The 18413-nt window shown below is 45.1% G+C and overlaps 1 protein-coding gene across 5 annotated transcripts in view; it reads left to right on the top strand.

Annotated features, from left to right (window-relative positions):
- Positions 1-12956: 12956 nt before the first annotated feature.
- Positions 12957-18413, top strand: part of LOC309523675 (low-density lipoprotein receptor-related protein 1) — a 217355-nt gene continuing 211898 nt past the window's right edge. For all 5 annotated transcript variants that reach the window (XM_082207669.1, XM_082207671.1, XM_082207670.1 and 2 more), the window contains exon 1: positions 12957-13732. In XM_082207669.1, the coding sequence (XP_082063795.1) occupies positions 13633-13732 (100 nt within the window). In that variant the 5' untranslated portion in view covers positions 12957-13632. The remainder of the gene's footprint in view (positions 13733-18413) is intronic.

Raw genomic sequence — 18413 nt, forward strand, 5'->3', positions numbered from 1 at the left:
CACTCCTTTCTACCCCCTAAAAAAATACCATCAACTGGAGAAAAAGCGGTTTATCTGCTGGTATTATTGGTACAACATGAAGTGGGTGTCGGAATTGTAGGCGAGAGAATTGTAGAACGGAAGAGTTGGAAGGGACCCCATGGGTCATCTAGTCCAACCCCCAGAAATGAGGGAATCAAGAAGGGTCAGAAGTGAGAGAATGGACCCAATATTTGTCAGAATGGACCCAATAATAATAGAAAATATGCTTTTAAAAGAATAGAATTGAATACCAGCTCTTTCATTCCATGCACATTTTTGAAAGGGGAGTGGGTGGGTGGAAAGAGTGAATTCATCACCGGGGGCATCCAAGTCCTGACAATTCACTGCTTGCATTTATTTAACATTTGAAGATGCCTTCTTGCTTCAACTTTGAGTTTTTGGGGGGTGTTTATTTTTTATATAAGATAAAAACACAAATAAATAAATAAGACAACAATAATAATTTAGTTAGACCCCGCCCATCCGGCTGGGTTTCCCCCTCTTTTAATTCTAATAGAGCATTAGAGTTCTGATATAAAAGAGGGAAGATACGTTGCAGCTAAGGGTGGAAAAGAAAAAAACATCCTAGGAAATGGGATGGGAAGCAGTTAATAGAAAAGGGGGGGGGGACTTACTATGTAATGAATCCTGATGTGCAATTTGTGGAATTTCAATAACAGCAACAACAACACAACAAAATACTTAATAAAAACAAGAACAGAAACAAAGCAAAGCAATCCCTACCCCTAATTAGGTATTATCCAGATAAAAATACACGCATGGATCTCTTTTTTATGACTAGTATTTATTTATTTATTTGTTTATTTGTTTATTTAAGATTTTGTTGATTTACAAAAGTGTGCAATGTCTCTCTCTCTCATGTTGAGGCTATCTTGCCAAAATAAATACTCGTATCCCTCCTCTATGAAGAAGAAGACTACTAGGATAAGGTTACCAGATTTTTTCCCAAAGAATCCAGTGATATTTTTTAAATTAAAAAAGGGGGGAAATATATTTTTTAAAAGTTATTTAAAAAATTAAGAAGTAATATCTTCTCTTCTGTGGTCTCCTCTGTCACGTGGCCTTCCTCTGGGCATTGGCCTGCTCTCCGTGGAGTAGGCTCAGGTCGGGCCTGGGCTCGGCCACAAATCCTTGCCCTCCTGGTGCTCTCCTACCTCTTTTCCTGAGCAGCGGCAGTGTTGTGGCAAGGTCAGGGCTCCCCTCTTTTTTCTCCTTCCTCTTTCTCTTCCTTCCTTCTCCTTCTCTCCTCTTTCTCTCTGCCTCAGCTCCAGGGTTTTCCTGGCCCTGGAGTGCTGCTAGGCAGTTGGCTGGGCACTCTCGCGCTTGGCTCAATTTGGGGCGCAGGATGTGTGTGTGTGTGGTTTCCCCAGTTGATGCGCCGGGCATCCCTGGTTCCCCCTCGGCAGTGGTGGCGGCAGCAGCAGTCTAGTAGCCGGGAGCCAGCCATTTTGCCTTTCCGGAAGTCCCCGTATGATGTGTGTTATGCCGTTGAACCAATCACGCAACAATCATTCCCTACTTATAAATCTACAACACTTAAAATATAAATCCGGGGACATTAAATGAAATCCGGGGACATTCTGGAGACAGATTTTGTCCAGATTTGTAAATCCGGCGACTGTCCCCGGGAAATGGGGACGTCTGGTAACCATATACTAGGAATTCTGCAAACCTAAAGGAAGGACAACAAGATAGCAAATAATATTTAGCAGAAAGATGAAATAAATATTCACAATTACTTCAAGGGAACAAAGGACATTTAGTGGGCGAATAAACTGGAATGAAAGATAAACACTGGAACTGAGAAGGCATAAGACAAGGAGAAAGCCCACAAGGTCTTTCTCCCTGAAGCTCACTGGCACAAACTTACTCAGCCAACTGATGGCCTCTGAGAAAACTATCACCACTGTATTCCACCATTCTCAAAACACCTCAGAGTAACATACCGGCAGTTATATCACATTGTTTATTTATTTATTTATTAGATGAAACAATAAACATCTTAAAAACGTTAGAGCCAATACCTGCTGCTTTCTATATTGTGTGTAGGACTTCAAGGATGTTGTGCTGCCCAAATCACACCCAGTGCTGGGACTTGCTTTTTAATAAACGTGCACGTGCTAAGGCTGTATTTCTAAACTTACTTACTTGGGAGTAAGCCCCATTTATTCAATAGGACCTGCCTCTGAGTAGGCATTGTTCAGATTGTGCTGTAAGGCTACGTATTCCACATACATTGATCAGACAATAGTTATTCACTGTGCATAACTGTGAGACTATATGTGCAAAGGCATATCTAGGAGTAAGCTCCATTGAATTCAGTGGGATATCCCTGAGTAGACATGGATAGGGTTCAAACAAAGGGAGGCTTCGTCCCACCCCTATAGTGCCCCTGGGGGGATGAGTTGCATCTGCCTCAGGAGCCAACGTGAAAGGAAAGCATGATGACTTTAGTTATGTAAAGACCTACCAAAGGAAAAAGCATGGATCAAATTGTGTTTTGTTATTTTATTTATTTAATAAAGCCATATATCGCTGGATTGTAAAAAAACAAAACTCAAAGCGGTTTATAAATACCAAATGCAATATCCAAGAGTAATGAATATATAAAAAAGGTAAAGGACCCCTGGATGGTTAAGTCCAGTCAAAGGCGACTATGGGATGTGGCACTCATCTCGCTTTTCAGGCCAAGGGAGCTGGGGTTTGTCCACAGATAGCTTTCTAGGTCATGTGGCCAGCATTACTAAACAACTACTGGTGCAATGGGACACCGTGACGAGTGCCAGAGCATACGGAAACGTTGTTTACCTTCCCATCGCAGCAGTACCTATTTATCTACTTGCGCTTTGGCATGCTTTCGAACTGCTAGGTTGGCAGAAGCTGGGACAGAGCAACAAGAGCTCACTCTGTTGCGGGGATTCGAACTGCCAACCTTCTGATCAGCAAATCCAAGAGGCTCAGTGGTTTAGACCACAGCGCCCCTCGTGTATATTGGGATAAAACACAACTTTTTACACCCTCACCTTCTGTATAAATCCTGCTTAGCTGTCTTAATTTTGGGAGCCTAATTCAAGTGTTTGTCATCAAAAACTCTTGCCGATCTACTGCAAAGGAGAGATCTTCTAGCTACAGATCCTGATCTACCTGCTGCCCATCCCTGCATTGCAATAGCCTGCTTGTCTGAACAGGATCGGCCAGCCAAGGTAGCAGGATTTAATCTCTGCTCCTCAGCCGAGTGGGGATCGAAGCCCTGCCCAAAAGTGCCCTTTGAAGCAGGGTGTGCATGCAAGCTACTTTAAAGAGTCTTTTGCAAAGGCTTTAAGACAACTCCTGTACTTCCACTTGAGCTGCCCAAGGGAGTGTGGAGGCTGTCTTAAAGCCTTTTGCATGTTTCCTCCCTTTTAACTCCACAATGTTGGTGGCTTAAAAAGCATGGGGAAACTTTAAAAGAGCTTTGTGTGTCTCCTCCCACTCCACTTCTAAGCCTCTGAGATCAGGCACGGGGTGTGTGTGTGTGTGCGTAGCTTAAAAGGGGAGTATGGGGAAATGGGCAAAGGGCAAAACCTTCCCCACCTCTGATTTAAGGCATTTATATGCTGCTTAATCATTAACATTTCTAAGCAGTTTACATAAAAACGAACCATACAGTGAACATTCATCATAGAACTGAACATAATCCCAACACTACCTGAAAATGCATTTTGGAACCCTCTGGGAATGCCTTTAATCCCTCTGAGGTCACTTCCAGCTGACCTCTTCATTGAGCTTTCATTCTGATTGGTATGTGGGGAGTTAGACAATGTTGCATGAGGCAAATGTTAGTCTACTCATTTCCTAAGCATTTCCTCATCACTTCTCTTATCAGAAAAAGTCTGATTTGGGGGCTGGGGAAGCAAATATCATGGAGCAATCGGCTTTAATTGTGCAAACTAAATTTGCAACTTTGGGAAATCACTCTGTCTCTCTCAACATAACTTGCAAAGTTGTTGTGGGGCTGAAATGTTACCCTCTGTGAGCTCAAAATACAGGGTAGATCCTAGGGGGCTGTTCAGGGCTGTGACCCCAAATATTTTGCTTTCTGAGGCAAAAGACAAGTTGACATCCCTCGCCCTTTCGAGACTAGCAGTTGAATCTTGATTCAAAGAGGCGACCAGGCAGTGCCCTCCACTATACCTGAGAGCCCGCCCCCCATCCAAACAGCTACTGCCTGAGGCAGCCACTTCACTCTGATTTATGCTGGAACTGGCCCCAAGGGTGGCTCCCCTTAACAAGTGGGACTAGTACAAAAGGTGTTTTTTTAGGGGGCACTAAAATTATGGGAGGTGAGGATTTTGGGATTTATTACGGTTTCCTTGGCATTCTCTCCATAATCCAGGGTTCACTGAGCTCCTTGAAGGAAGAGGGAGATGTAAGATTCTGTTAGCATGTTCTATAAGTATGGAAGCCTTATACTAGCAGAATTTTAAAATATGTTTGTCTGGATTTTGGTACTGACAGAAACCCTGAAACTGAATGGCTCTAGTTGAAGCGGAAAGCTTATCCTCAGGTGGCAAACGGCTCTTGACCCTAATAAAAATTTGTGCTAGTTAATTTTGAGATCTAAAGGGCTCCTTGGTTTACATCCTTTTTGTTACCATGGGTACATTTGCTGCATTGTGTCAGGCATAATAACACATCCCATATGATTGGTATGTGTATGTCCTTTGCATTTTGAATGGCTTATGACTGGGCTGCCTACATCACAACCGCAATTTTCTGCACATTTACCTGGGAGCAATGTCCCATTAAACACTGTGAGTGAATGAGCACAATTTATTATTGTTTGCTTCCATTTGGAAGTAACCTGATCTTCTATCATAGCAGAGTTAAAATGTAGGATGGGGCAGAGCTGCTTCTCTCTCTCTCCTGCCGACATTTTCACCATCAGAAATTGTCCTATTAAAAGGGACTCCCTTGCCAGTGATCTCTCTCATTTGCAGATATCAGAACAGCTACATCTCCTCTATATCAGCTTCTTCTAAACACCAGCATTATGGAGATTTGTAGGGGACACTTTTTGTACTTTTGGTGTCATGTCAGAATTTTGTAACCTTGGGATAAAAAGCAGAAGAGAAACTGGCTTTTGAAATGTGAATTTTATTTTAACAGGCCAGTAATTATGGATTTCTTGAATGATGTTTTTACTGATGGTTTTATTATAATTGTAGCTTTTGTATGGTTAACACTGCCTTGTTTTGAGTGTGTGTGTGTATGTTTCTTCATGAAACTGCAATTTATGACTATCTAAATAAAAGCCAAGGTGCATTCTAGTCATTGCTGATTTTATGCTCACATTATAGAAGCTGGAAATGTAAAAATTGAGATAAGTTTCCTAGTGAATCATGAGTAAAGAGGACAGGGTAAGATGGTTACCAAAAAGGATAAGTCAGAAATGAACTGGCATCTCTTTCAAATCAGACTGCCTGGCCTAAAGAAGGATCCTTTGTAATAGGAATGGACACCTAGCATTCCTTTCACTGCTAAAGGTGAGTGTGTCCCAGAGGCTACTGCACCATCACAGAGGCTTCTGGCCTGCTATCGCCTTGAGTGCTGAGAGAATTCTTCAGCTAGAGAGGACAGCTCTTCTACAGCCAAGGTGCCTGAGGGGACGTGTGGTGAACATTAACATCATGGACTATATTTGGCTTGCAGAGAAGTCTTCTCCTTTGGGAAGTGGGGATTTGTCAACTCTGTCTCCATGCCTACTCTGGCAGCACTATTACAGGACCTAATGATGCCAATGACAACAGCAGGGGTTCATTCACCTACCAACGTGATGTCTGTGAGCAATGCCCTTCTGCAGTTCTACGTGGGGCAAACACGCAGCCTCTGCGCAAAAGAATGTAAATCTAACTCAGATATGGCAATATGCCAAAGTCTGTGGACAAACATTACAGCCTCCTAGGACACTCTGTAACCGACCTTCAGGTGACCATACTGGGACAAAGGAAGTTCAAAGGGAGATAGCTCAGCCGCTCCACATAACTAACAATTCATCAAGAGATTTGGTGCTATCACTTGTGGATTGAATCGGCACCATTTTTTTTTAATCATACCATATGTTGTAATTGGCTTAGCAGTTCCAGGATGCCTGTGTTATCAATGGAACTAATTTTTGTTTTTGTGAATGGCCACTGTTAAATAGGGTTGCCTATTTTTTACTTTCAAAAATTAAAAACCAGGACACCCTAAAAGTTGTTGAGATTTTTTTTTACAAAAACGCCAGAAAACCACGATTTTTTTATTGACTTGCTTAAGATTCAGGACAAAGCCCCACCTTTGAGAAATTCCCTCCAGACATCAATTCCACCTTTGAAATCATGCAATGTCTGGGAAAATCCGGATGTATGGCAGCACTAATAGTGTTTGTACTTCTCTGCATTTTAGAGCCTTCTCACACGCATGCAGCAGTTTGTGCATCTCATGGCACGGACTGTAGTTCACAAAAGGCTTTGGCGTAATAACGTGTGTTAAGAGTCTTGGTTGCCTTTGCTGCAAGAGACAAAGATTGCTACCCCTCTGGAAAAAAGAATTTGTTTTCAGTATGGATGATGCCAGTGATGGAAATATGAATAATAATGTTAGTTAAATCATGTCTGCGAGTGCTCAAAGGGCTTTGCATACAGTTGTGCAGTAAATCTTAGGACAACTCTGTAATGCAGGTCAATATTCTCCCCATACTGCAGGTGGCAGTTGAGGCCACCAAGTGCCTGAGGTCAGGCTTCACCTGAGGACCTGTCTCCTTCTTCTGCCCCTTCTTCATCTTCTTTGGTCTTTGCCATTAAAAAAAAAATACAGCAAAAACAACTAGTCAAAATCCAAAGAGGATCAGTCCCTAAGGATCAATCCCTTTCAGCATTTCCCTCCCACCCCCACCCATCCCCCATTCAAACTTTTGTGGCTTATGTAGCTAAAGATCTTGGCTATTATGTTCGAGGTATATAAGTTCCTGGTTGGCCTCAAGCTGTGTAGGCAGATGAGCAAGGGGTAATGGAAAGTAAAAGATGCTTTTTAAAACAACAGCAACAACCTGCAGCTTTGCCAACTGTACAGCTCTCCAGCCCCCACTGTTCACAGTAGGGAAGGTATCTTAATAAATCCAGATTCTATTGTGTTCTAGTTAGGCTCCCTCTCATGCCGAGAAGCATTGCCTGGCATTGTACTATGGTTACCTACATCCCACTCTCCTCTCAGCACAGGGAGGCAGCTCTGGCTTGTGAGTCATCTTGTGCAATATGCTTCTAGACAACGAGAGCCCTTCCAAGCCGTTAGCTATTTGTGCTCTCTGTGGTATTTCTGAGCATGTGGCTCTCTTTCCTCTTGTTGATGCTAGCGCATACCTAGAATGAACATCTGGCCTCGATTTCAAACATCTGGCATATTATAATCCCCAGAGAAGTAATCACCCCTTGATGCTGTTTGTGTCTCAGAGTTAATCAGCCTCTTATTCACAATTTGCCTTCTTCCGCAGCCTCCCTTCTGCTCCAGGATTTCCTTTTTGCCTAGGAGAAGCTGTGATGTCATCAAGCCCATAACCACCATCACAAGTTGGTGCTGTAGAAAATGACATGCCACTCTTTCAATATCTGCAGTGAACACAGTGGCTTAGTGTGCCTGAACGTTTCAAATGTATGCATGCCTGTAAATAATCCCCAACTCTTATTTATTCAGCTTCCTATGCATTTGTGCACATTTAAAATAGTTGCCTGATCCAAAACGTATCTCAAACAACTAATAGCAACTGGAATGTCTCTCTATAAGACAATCTTGGGCTAAAGGAGAACACTTTAGCTGCTTTTAAATTCAGTTTTTAATTTAAAGACTTAATGGGAAGTAACTATTTAATTAGAACAGAACTGTCCTGATGCACTTAATTTCCTGTCTCATTGTGATGCTTGCATCTCCTACTCTTTATTATTTATTTTATTATATTCCTATCCCTCCCTTCCTCCCAAAGGTGCCCAGGATGGCAAAGAACCAGTGATAAATCAATAAAAGCAATTCCAATACTAATGCAGACAGAAAAAGATCTCAGCTTAAAAGGCTGGTTGGAAGAGGAAGGTATTTATCAGGTGCCAAAAAGCCAGTAGACATGGCGCCTATCTCATATTCAAGGGGAGGGCATCTCATAGGGCAGCTGCCACAACACTAAAGGCCTGATTCCTGTATTGTGCAGAATGGACAAGGGATCTGTTTTCATCTTGCTGTAAAGGTAAAGGGATCCCTGACCATTAGGTCCAGTCGTGACCGACTCTATAAAAGGTTCAAATTTAGCTTGACTTGGGGAGATTTTGACAATACATGGATCTCTCTGTTCTTGGCATATCAACTCCTTCAGAGGCTGAGCTGTGTAGCTTGGCAAAGAAACCAAAAACTGACTCCATTTACATAAGGAAATCCAGATGCCTATAGCTCATACCTTAGGCCAGCCTTGACCAACTGGGTGCTCTCCAGTTGTTTCGAACTACAATTCCCACCAGCCTTAGAGTGCTGGCTGAGTTTGATGGGAATTGCAGTCGAAAACATGTGTAGGGCACCTTGTTGGCCAAGGCTGGCCTAGAGACATTTGGTGCTGATTCCATTGCTTGTTCCAGGTTGGCAGATGTGGGGGTACACACTTGACAAGATGAGACCTGTAGGCCCCTGCCTATGAGTTGTTCCACCGCTGCCTCACCACAACCACCAATTCCCATTTGCCCTCTCCACCCAGGGAGAGCGAGATACTGCTTCCTCTCCTCTCTTTTGTAGACGCTCAGAGCAGTCAGGTGAATGAGCAGAGACAGCCAAGAGGAGCAAGTGGTCCAAGGCATCAGCAGCCAGTCCCTGCAGGGATGTGAGGTGGAAGGACTGCAGGTCTTCTTTGCATGAAAAGGGCCGCAGGTTCAACTCCTGGCATTTCAGGGTAGGGCAGGGCGAGATCTGACTGAAACACGAGATAACTGCTGCCAGTCAGTGTAGATTAGTGATCTTCAAACTTGGGTCCCCAGATGTGGGTGAACTACAACTCCCATCATCCTTGACCACTGGGCTAAGTTGGATGTAGATGATGGGAATTGTAGTCCACCCACATCTGGGGACCCAAGGATGAATAATCCTGAGCTACAGAAGGCATCACCAAGCAGGTTGTTGGTGGGACCCCGGATAAGGGATTGTCTCATTATTAGGGATCTGATAATGATATCTGCATGGGTGGTTATTGCCAGAGTGGAAAACTTTGGAAGGTGTCTCCATGCACAGGCAGTATGAAAATGTGTGGCAGTGTGCATTGTTGGAAAAACTGTCCCAGCGATTGTGGGTTGTTAGGGAACAAAGCAGATGAGACTCCTTCTTTGCTACATGGTTTGAATTGACCATAATGGTCAAAAGGAAGATGGCAAGTCTCTGCCTTCAGCCTACATGCCTCAGTCCTCACTTCCCATACTTAACTGGATGTTCCTGTCATCTGATGCATGTTTCTGTGGGGAGAAACATCACAGAATTGTATTTAGCCATGGTTGTGTCTCTGAGGCTTGACACCCCTCTTCTCCATTTCCTGATCATTCAAAAAGAAAAAGCCAATACTGAGCTAGATGAACAAATGGTCTCATTTGATATAATGCAGAGTACAATATCCAATGAGAGTCCCTATAACATACACAACCAGCAATAACCAGATATGTTTAGTTTAAAATCTACATGAAATCAACCAGGGAAACAAAACTCGTGAAAGAGTTTAAAAACACAAAAAATATGTGTTAATTGCAAATGAGAAGGCCTGAGAAGTCTTTATTAGGGTGTCACCAATTGCGGTTGACATCTGTCACAAGTCATCCTTGTCATCTGTATCAAGCGAGGCTGTGCAGGTGCCTGACCATTGTCTGCAGACAGTAATAGGCTGGATGAGGGCCAAAAAACTGAGGCTGCACCCTGAGGAGGAGCTGTGGCTCGGTTTGGAAAGGATACAAAAGGAGCTTGTAGATGTAATCTCACGAGCCTTTGTCTATGATCTTTGAGAATTATTGGAGAATGAGTGAGGTCCCTGCAGACTGGAGGTGGGCAAATGTCCTCATCTTCAAAAGGAGGAAAAAAGAAGACACAGGTAACTACCAATCGGGGAGCTTGACGTTGATACCAGGAAAGGTCCTGGAACAGATAATTCAACAGTCAGACAGTGAGCACTTGGAAAAGGATGTTGTGATTACTAAGACCCAGCATGGGTTTCTCAAAAAACAAGTACCGTAATATCAGATGAATTTTGATGGAGTTACCAGCTAGGTGGATCAGGGGAATACTGTAGACATAGTGTATCTTGATTTCAGTAAGGCCTTTGACCAGAGGTAGGCCCATGGGCCACAAGTGGCCCACAGGGGTCGTTTATGCAGCCCACGAGCCACCCCCGAACTGAGTCCCCGTGTGCTGCGCTAAAATGGCACAGCATGGCGTGGGGACTCATTTCTGCTGTGCTGGAAATCGCGTCTGCGCAGATACATGTGCCAGAAATCGGGTCTGTGCAGACGCAGCAGCCGGAAATCATGGGTGCACGCACTCGTGCGCGCACACAGTCCGGCCCACAGAGGGATCTTCACTGGAGTAAACTGGCCCAGGCGAGGTAAACCTTGTCAACCCCTGCTTTTGACAAAGCCCCCCATTATATTCTTGTGAAGAAGCTGGTAAAAAGTGGGTTGAACAGGGTTACTATTAGGTGGATTTGCAGCTGGTTGACTGACCAAACCCAGAGTACTCCTTAATGGTGCCTCATCATCCTGGAAAAAAGTGACAAGTGGGGAGCTGCAGGATTCTGCCTTGGCCTTTTGGTGTTCAACATCTTGGATGAAGAAATTGAGGGGATGCTCATCCAATTTGCAGATGACACCAAACAGGGAATGGGGGGTAGCTAATGCTGCAGAAGACAAAATCAGAATTAAAAATGACCTTAACAGAATGGAGACCTGGGTCCAAGCTAACAAAATGAATTTCAATTAAGACAAATGTAAGGTTCTACACTTAAGCAGGAAGAACCAGAAGCACATATATAAGATGGGGGACACCAGGCTTACTAGCAATGCATGTGAAAAGGATCTAGGGGTCATGTGAAGAGGGGCATACTGGACCTAGCGTCTGGTCTGAAGGCACAGGAGCTAGAAAAGGATCTAGGGTTCTTAATAGACAAGTTAAACATGAGTCAACAGAGTGCTGCAGCAGCAAAAAAAAAAAAAAAAAAAAAAAAAAAAAAGAAAGAGAAAAGAGAGGGAGAGAGAGAGAGAGAGAGAAAGCTAATGCTATTCTAGGCTTCGTCAACAGAAGTATAGTATCCAGATCTATTCTGCCTTGGTCAGACCACACCTGGAATACCGTGTTCAATTTTGGGCACCACAATTTAAGAAGGATGTTGACAAGCTGAAACGTGTGCGGAGGACGGCAAATAGGATATTCAAAGGTCTGGAAACCAAGCCTTATGCTTTAATTGAGATTCCTGCATTGAAGGGTGGACTAGATGATGCGTTGGTCTGCCATAGTCAAAATAAAAAAATTCCTTCCAGTAGCACCTTAAAGACCAACTAAGTTAGTTCTTGGTATGAGCTTTCGTGTGCATGCACACTTCTTCAGATTTCTTCAGGTATCTGAAGAAGTGTGCATGCACACGAAAGCTCATACCAAGAACTAACTTAGTTGGTCTTTAAGGTGCTACTGGAAGGAATTTTTTTATTTAGATGATGCTTGGGACCCTTAGAGTTGGAAGATTCTATGAAATTAGGTAGGTAGGCTATTCTGGACGAGATTGGTCTTTGATATATGATTACAGACCTTTTAAGAAACAAACGAACAAAACATACATTATTTGGAAGTGGTTAAAATGTGTCACATTGTTTCACTGGAGGAAGATAAATTGGCTGCACTGTAATTTAGACATTCCTTCACAGCACAGTAAAAAATCCTGGGAACTGTAGTTTACCTCTCATAAAGCTACAATTCCCAGCACCGTAACAAATTACAGCTCCCAGGCGCATGGTGTGTAGCTGTTTAAGATGGAGCTCTGGCACTTTCAAAAGGAGCTATCCATTAGGAGGGCGCTCTTGCAAAGGAACACCTTTTGAGAGACAGAGACAATAGAGTACCGGCAGTGTTTATTTACCGAAGCAACCTCCCACTGTCTCAGAAATGGGCATCTCGGATGCCTCACAGAAGGTCTCTTCCTCTGTAGTCCTTTGGCCACATTTGCTTCAAGGGTTTGGCTGAGAATTGAAATTGCATGCACGTGCCTTCTTGTTGCCAGAAGTGGCCTCCTGCAACGAGGACTTTTGCATCCGTCCATCCCTTTTTGTCAGGGAGGCTGCGATGGGGCGAGATTGGGCTAGAAAGCGTAGCTTCCTCAACCCAAGACACGCAGGCAGGTATCCTGCTTTGAAACGGGCGAGTGGGCGGGAGGAGGGACTGCATCCCCGCGAGCGGGCAGCCATTCCTTGCAAGAAGAATCTGGCGGACTGCGATGCATGTCCGCCTTTGTGCTCCTGCCGTTCAGACGCGCAGCATTTCCGCGCCCGGAGCACCTTTGCTCCTTCAAGTAAACCCGAGGCCGCCCTTGGGGCATCCTTTGCAAGAAACTTGCTACGCTGAGTGCGAAGGCTTCGTCCCCACGTGCATCCTCCAGCCCCCTTCTGCTTCCGCTGCCCCTCGCCAGAGGATGATGGCTGCTCTGGGGATTAGGAAAGGAAGCAGGAGAGTCAGCAACCCCCGTTTCTCCCGTTCCAGGAGCAAGCACTGGGAAGCGCATGCGCCTCCGGGCCGCTGCCGCGTAGTCCCCGCTTGCCGCCCCCCCCCCGCCCGCCTTTCCATGGGAGCCCATGACGTCAGGCGGGCCGAAGGCGGCGCGAGCTCCATCAGGCGGCGGAGGCTCCTGGTGCGCCAGGCGGGCAACGGGCAGGGCTGCTTTTCCTGCGTCCGGCGGCGGCGGCGGCAGTAGGCGCTGGAGCAGCTCGTGCCTAAAGCGCAAGCGGGGCGCCCCGGGCTTCAGTGTGTGCATCCTCCCTCCCGCACCACCCAGGAGGGGCTCGGAAGCGGGGAAGGAGCGGCCGCTCTCCGTTCGCCTCTGGATCCAGAAGGACCCCTCTTTCCCCTCCTTTCTTCTCGCCCGCCCCGCTCATTCCTGCCTCTTTCCCTCCATGCATCATTCCTGGGAGCCTCCGATGGTCGTTGCCATTACCTTGCCTCGCGTCTAGTGCACCGGGGGCGGTGGGTTGCCGATTGCCCCCTCCTCCTCCTTTTTCCTGCATGCAAGCTCCCTTTCTTGCCAAGGAGGGCTGAACCCCCTCCTCTCTCCCCTCCCCAGCCTTTGCCGCTGCTGGGCTCTCTCATCTCCTGGGCTGGGAGGGAGAGAGGAGGAGGGAGAGGGGCTTTTCCTTGCGACCCCCCCCCCCCGCTCTTCCTTCGGTGGATGTGGAAAGAATTGAAGACCCCTGGAAAGGCAGGGTGAAGAAGGAGACCCAAGAAGAAAAGAAAGCGGTTGTAGCTGCGAGTCTTCTGTGGACTGTCTAGAGCGCTGATCTTATTTTTTAATATATTTTTTGCACAAGCATGCTGGCCCACAGGCTAGAAGTGATGATGGGGCCCTTGCTGCTTTTGCTAGGATTTTTGCACATACTCGTAGGTTTCGCCCCTATTTTTGCCCTTGAAGGTGAGTTTAAAACCTTTTCTCCCTCCTTTTCCTCTCTTCCATGCCTTCTGTCTTCTCTTGAGTTCTGCTTATATGAATGAATGCCAGTCCTTATTACGTTGTCTGCTTGCAGTTATCTTCCTCAGTATAAACAATAACAGCCTCCCCCCTTTTTGCAGTAAGGGTAGCGCTTCCCAAAACGGCAAGGGGTGGGTGGCTGGCTGGGTGGGTGGGGGAGATCATTGCTCGTAAGAAATCAGCATATCGTTTGCAGTTTAGAACAAAGGTGCATTTTTTAAAAAGCAGGGGCTGTGTGGAAGGGGGTGTTGCATATTTGGCATTCATCACTAGCCTAGCCTGCCCCCCACCCTCAATGCCTGCAAAATTCTGCCTGTTGTATGTATTACTTTTCAGGAGACAATGGATGTCTGTGCATGAATATATATGCTAATACAGGGATTGGAGTTTTGTATTATTTCTAAGGGGGTTGTGGTGGGACAAGGCTATAGAATTAAGACCCGCTTCTGTGAGATATATTTCTTAATGAATTCACTTCACAGTGTTGAATGGAGGTAACACAGGAATGTCACCACACACACACACACACACACACGCAGCCAGTGTGCAGCGTTAAAACACAACTGGAGCAAAGCTGTGCTGAATGTTTTCTCCAGATCCTCACATTCACTAGTTGTCTTTTTCCAAAAACTGCACCTCCTAGTTTTACTGGCACATCCAGACCAGGGAATGCCAAGTAGTGGAAGTAGTTGCTTCATATTGAAGTCTTCTTCCATTTCCTTTCCTGTTTCAGTAAATAAATCATTTGCTCTGAGGTTTGCAGTGCCTCTGCGTTTCCTTCAGCCTCTTCTGCTCCATTGTCATCTTAGGATATTTTCGCTTAAAGATCCTACCTCTGCTGGCAAGAGAGCTATAAAATGGGGAGTTGAAAATCCATCTGTGAAATGACACTGTGCTGTGTGTGTAAATGACAAATCGGTCAAGTATTCATATTTAATTGACTGTCCTGAAGATGTAGCTGAATGCCCTCTGATACAGTCGGTTAAACTGGAGACATCCAGGCAATTTAAATGTGATGGAATCTTGGCTGTAAAAAGCATCTGCTAAATCAGTCTTCCCTGCCACCCCCACTCCCCTCAATTCCCCTCCAAAGCCAAAAGGAGGAGAGGCTGCACTGCGCCCTGAGTGCATGACATAGCAGATACTGAAGACAACAAGGCAGAGTTGAGAGCGGTACCATGTTCTCAAGCCAGTTTGGAAGAACAAAAAAAAAAAAAAACAAGGACGGGGTGCTTTCCCCTGGGGGATCAGGGCAGGAAGACAGGAAGGTGGTGCTTGGGGAGTGGCTAGTTAGTTGCAAAAAAAGAAAAAGCCGTGGATCACCAATGTGGCTTAGGAATGTGCTTATTTGCTCTGCTGACATGGGGAATTTAAGCATGATGGGACAGAGAAGAAGCAAAGAGGCTGCCTGCCATGCTTTTAGCTGAAGTGGTAGCTGCAAACTGGAGGTTTCTGTGGCTTCATCTCCACCCCCCCAGCAAAAAATGATGACAGATAACGAATTAACTTAGCTTTGCCAACCCCAAACCCTCTGCATCACATTTTTCACATATTATTCGTGTGTGTGTGTGTGTGTGTGTGAGAGAGAGAGAGAGAGAGAGAGGTTGGCATTCTTGAAGGGGTTGGCATGACATTAGTTTCTCTTTTTTTAAGCCTTCCTTCAAAATAGACTTGTTTTTTGGGATTTCTCACTAAGTTCTGTTGTGCAAGTCATATCTTTGGGGCTCTGGGGTTTTTTTGGGGGTGTGTGTTGAGAGTTCCATTTTGGGGCCCTTCGGCCGCTACATTTAAAATGCGTGTGCCATGCTGGTGGTCTTCTCTGTACTGTTTACATGTAACATTTTGAAGTCATTTTGTGGTTTAAACTCCCTAGATGTTATTCATGGCTATCTCTTCACTGAAGAGGAATTAGTGACTTCTGTAATGTGTAGGCACTGTGGACCAGTGGTTAGACACAACCGTTGGCACAACTAATGACAAACTTCAGTGCATCTTGTGACTGAGCCATAATTGAGCAATCTGTCATTACTGCGTAGATTCAGAACTAAGCAGTTTCTCCTTTGCAGTTCTCCATTTTGACAAGTCTCTCTGGATGGCATCCACTTTCTGGGCTTGATTTTGAACCAGGGCTAATGAAAAGCAGCTTAGCCCTGGAACTAGCCCCCCCTCCCTCGCCACTCTGGTGCAGGCCTGCAACATCCAAAGTAATAAGTGCTCCTTTGAGCATGTGCAGAGTGTGCTAGTTCCCTCTGAGTAAGTAGCTGATACAGAGGGATTCTGAGAAATACCTGCTAGGAGTAGGATTCTGTACATGCTTGAGTTTTTTTGAGTAAGCACTGCATTAACCTAACACCCCCCCTCCCCTTTTGCAGGACGGCTTTTCAAGTAATGTAACTACCACATTAGAACCTGCCTTCCCCAATCCTGATCATGCTTCTTTGTTTGTTTGGACAGCTAGCATCTCTTTTGTACTTCTGATTCTACACGCCTTCAGACCTTTCTAGTCCAGTCCTAACTCACCTCCAGTGTAGACATTTGCGTTGCAGTCACTTACAGATCTCACCCATCATGACTCTCTTTAGTTTTCTGGACTTTGTGTCTCCCTTTAGTCACTGGGGGGTCCAGTAGTTTACTGGTGTACCATTTTTCAGTTGTCTTCTTTCTTGGCTGTTTAGAAGCTGGGGATAAGTAGACTAAGTCATACTCTCAGTGGTCCCATTGAGATCAGTGGGTTTAAGTTACTCAAGTCTGTGGATTTTGACAGTGCACAAAATACCCCAGGCGTGTTTTGCAACTGGTGCGGGTCCAGTTGTGACCACATGGAGATCTCTGGATGCCAGGTTGGTGAATGACATCTCCATCTGGCTGGCCCCTCCAGCAGGTAAGGAGAAGAGCTTATTTATTGCATTTATATCCCACCTTTTTCTCCAAGGAGTACATGGTTCACCTCCCTCCTCAGTTAATCCCTACAATGACCCTGTGAGGTAGTTTTAGAGACTGTGACTGGTCCAAGGTCACCCAGTGAACTTCATGGCTGAGTGGGGATTTGAACCCTGGCCTTCCAGGTCATAGTCCAACACTCTTAACCACTACACCACCCTGGCTTCCTAGAGTACTTCTGCTATGGAACAGCTATATAAATTAGGTAAATAAATATGGGGAAAGCAAAATGTCACTTAGAGAAAGCTTTGAAATATTTTCCTTGAAGCTTGAATTTGTTTTATCCTGGATTATTTTATTTGATGTTTTATTGTGTTGTAAACTGCTTTGAGATTTTTTCTTCAAAATATAAAGCGGTATTGAAATGATGATCATGATAAATAAAGCTCCTCGCAAAAAATAAAATAAAAAGGCATCTAGACATTCTGTTGTGGCGAACGTAACACAGGTGCCGTTTGGTGATTAGCTTGTATATCTGAGTTCCTAACAATTGATTTTGGTGGATCTACTCAGACCAACATTGGGTATCACCTTCTGTGCAGTTTATTTCTGTGGCTGTGTAATGCTGGATATAGAATTGCTGGTTCTCTTAATGCACGTGGAACATCTGCATCAGAATAAAGTAGATCTTCCTGTAGCCAGACAAAAAATATGTCCAATTATAGAGGGTGAACCTCAATTGAGATGGTCTGGAGTATAATGGGCAGCCACTGTGTGTCACAGGTGCGATAGGAAGCTGGGGTGGGGAGCAGTGTTATGACATGCCTGGATAGGAGCAGAAGAGCCTGTAGATGTGATAGACAGGAAGTATTCAGGGTCAAACTGACTGAGGGCTCTTCCTTTGTGCTGCATTTCCAGCCACAGACCTGGGCTTTAAAGCTCCATGTCTGAGTGGATTTTGTTTTTATTCTGGCACTTTCCCCGGGGAAACCTTCATTTTACCACTCAGTTGGAGCCTCTGGCAATCTGGTTTTCCACGGATTGCCATTTGCTCCGATTCAGTGGTAAAACATGGTTTTTCCCAGGGAAAGTGCCAGGACAAAAACGAAAACTCAGACATGGAGCTTTAAAGTGCAGACCAGTACCTGGAAAGCAGTGTGCGAAACTGAGCCCTCAGTTGCAGAGAACATGCTTAACATTCAGAAGATCCCAAGTTTAGTTGCTGGTGTCTCCAGTTAAAAGGAGTCGGATAGCAGGCATTGGTAAAGACCCGTCACCACAGGCAACCCTGTGGAGTCATTGGCAGCCAAAGCAGATGATATTACTGGGTAAGGTGGACCAATAACCTGCCTTGCCCTGGCCTATAGACCTGGTTACAGCATAAAAGTTGTACCCTGTACCCTGACTTACCTTTCTCATTCTGTGCAACTGCTGCCTTCTTTCCAGATCCCCAAAGACACACGCCTCCATTGTCTCCCAAGACAGACAGATGCCAACAACAGCAACAATACTAAATGTAGCACCACCCCAAGGCACAGATTGGCCAGCTGCATATGTTCTGTAGGGTACACCAGAGTAGCACCATTTCATTATTTGGATTCAACCTGTGGCACACACTCCCTATAAAGATCAGCTTTTATTAGTGCAGAGTTTTAGTCAGTGGTAGTATATATGAAAAACAAAATATGGGTGGGCAACCAAAACTTTTCAGAGAGGTTTGGCTAGGAGATGTTTGGTGGAACTA

This window comes from Podarcis vaucheri, assembly GCF_965113315.1.
Source record: "Podarcis vaucheri genome assembly, chromosome: 2".
Taxonomy (NCBI): Eukaryota; Metazoa; Chordata; class Lepidosauria; order Squamata; family Lacertidae; genus Podarcis; species Podarcis vaucheri.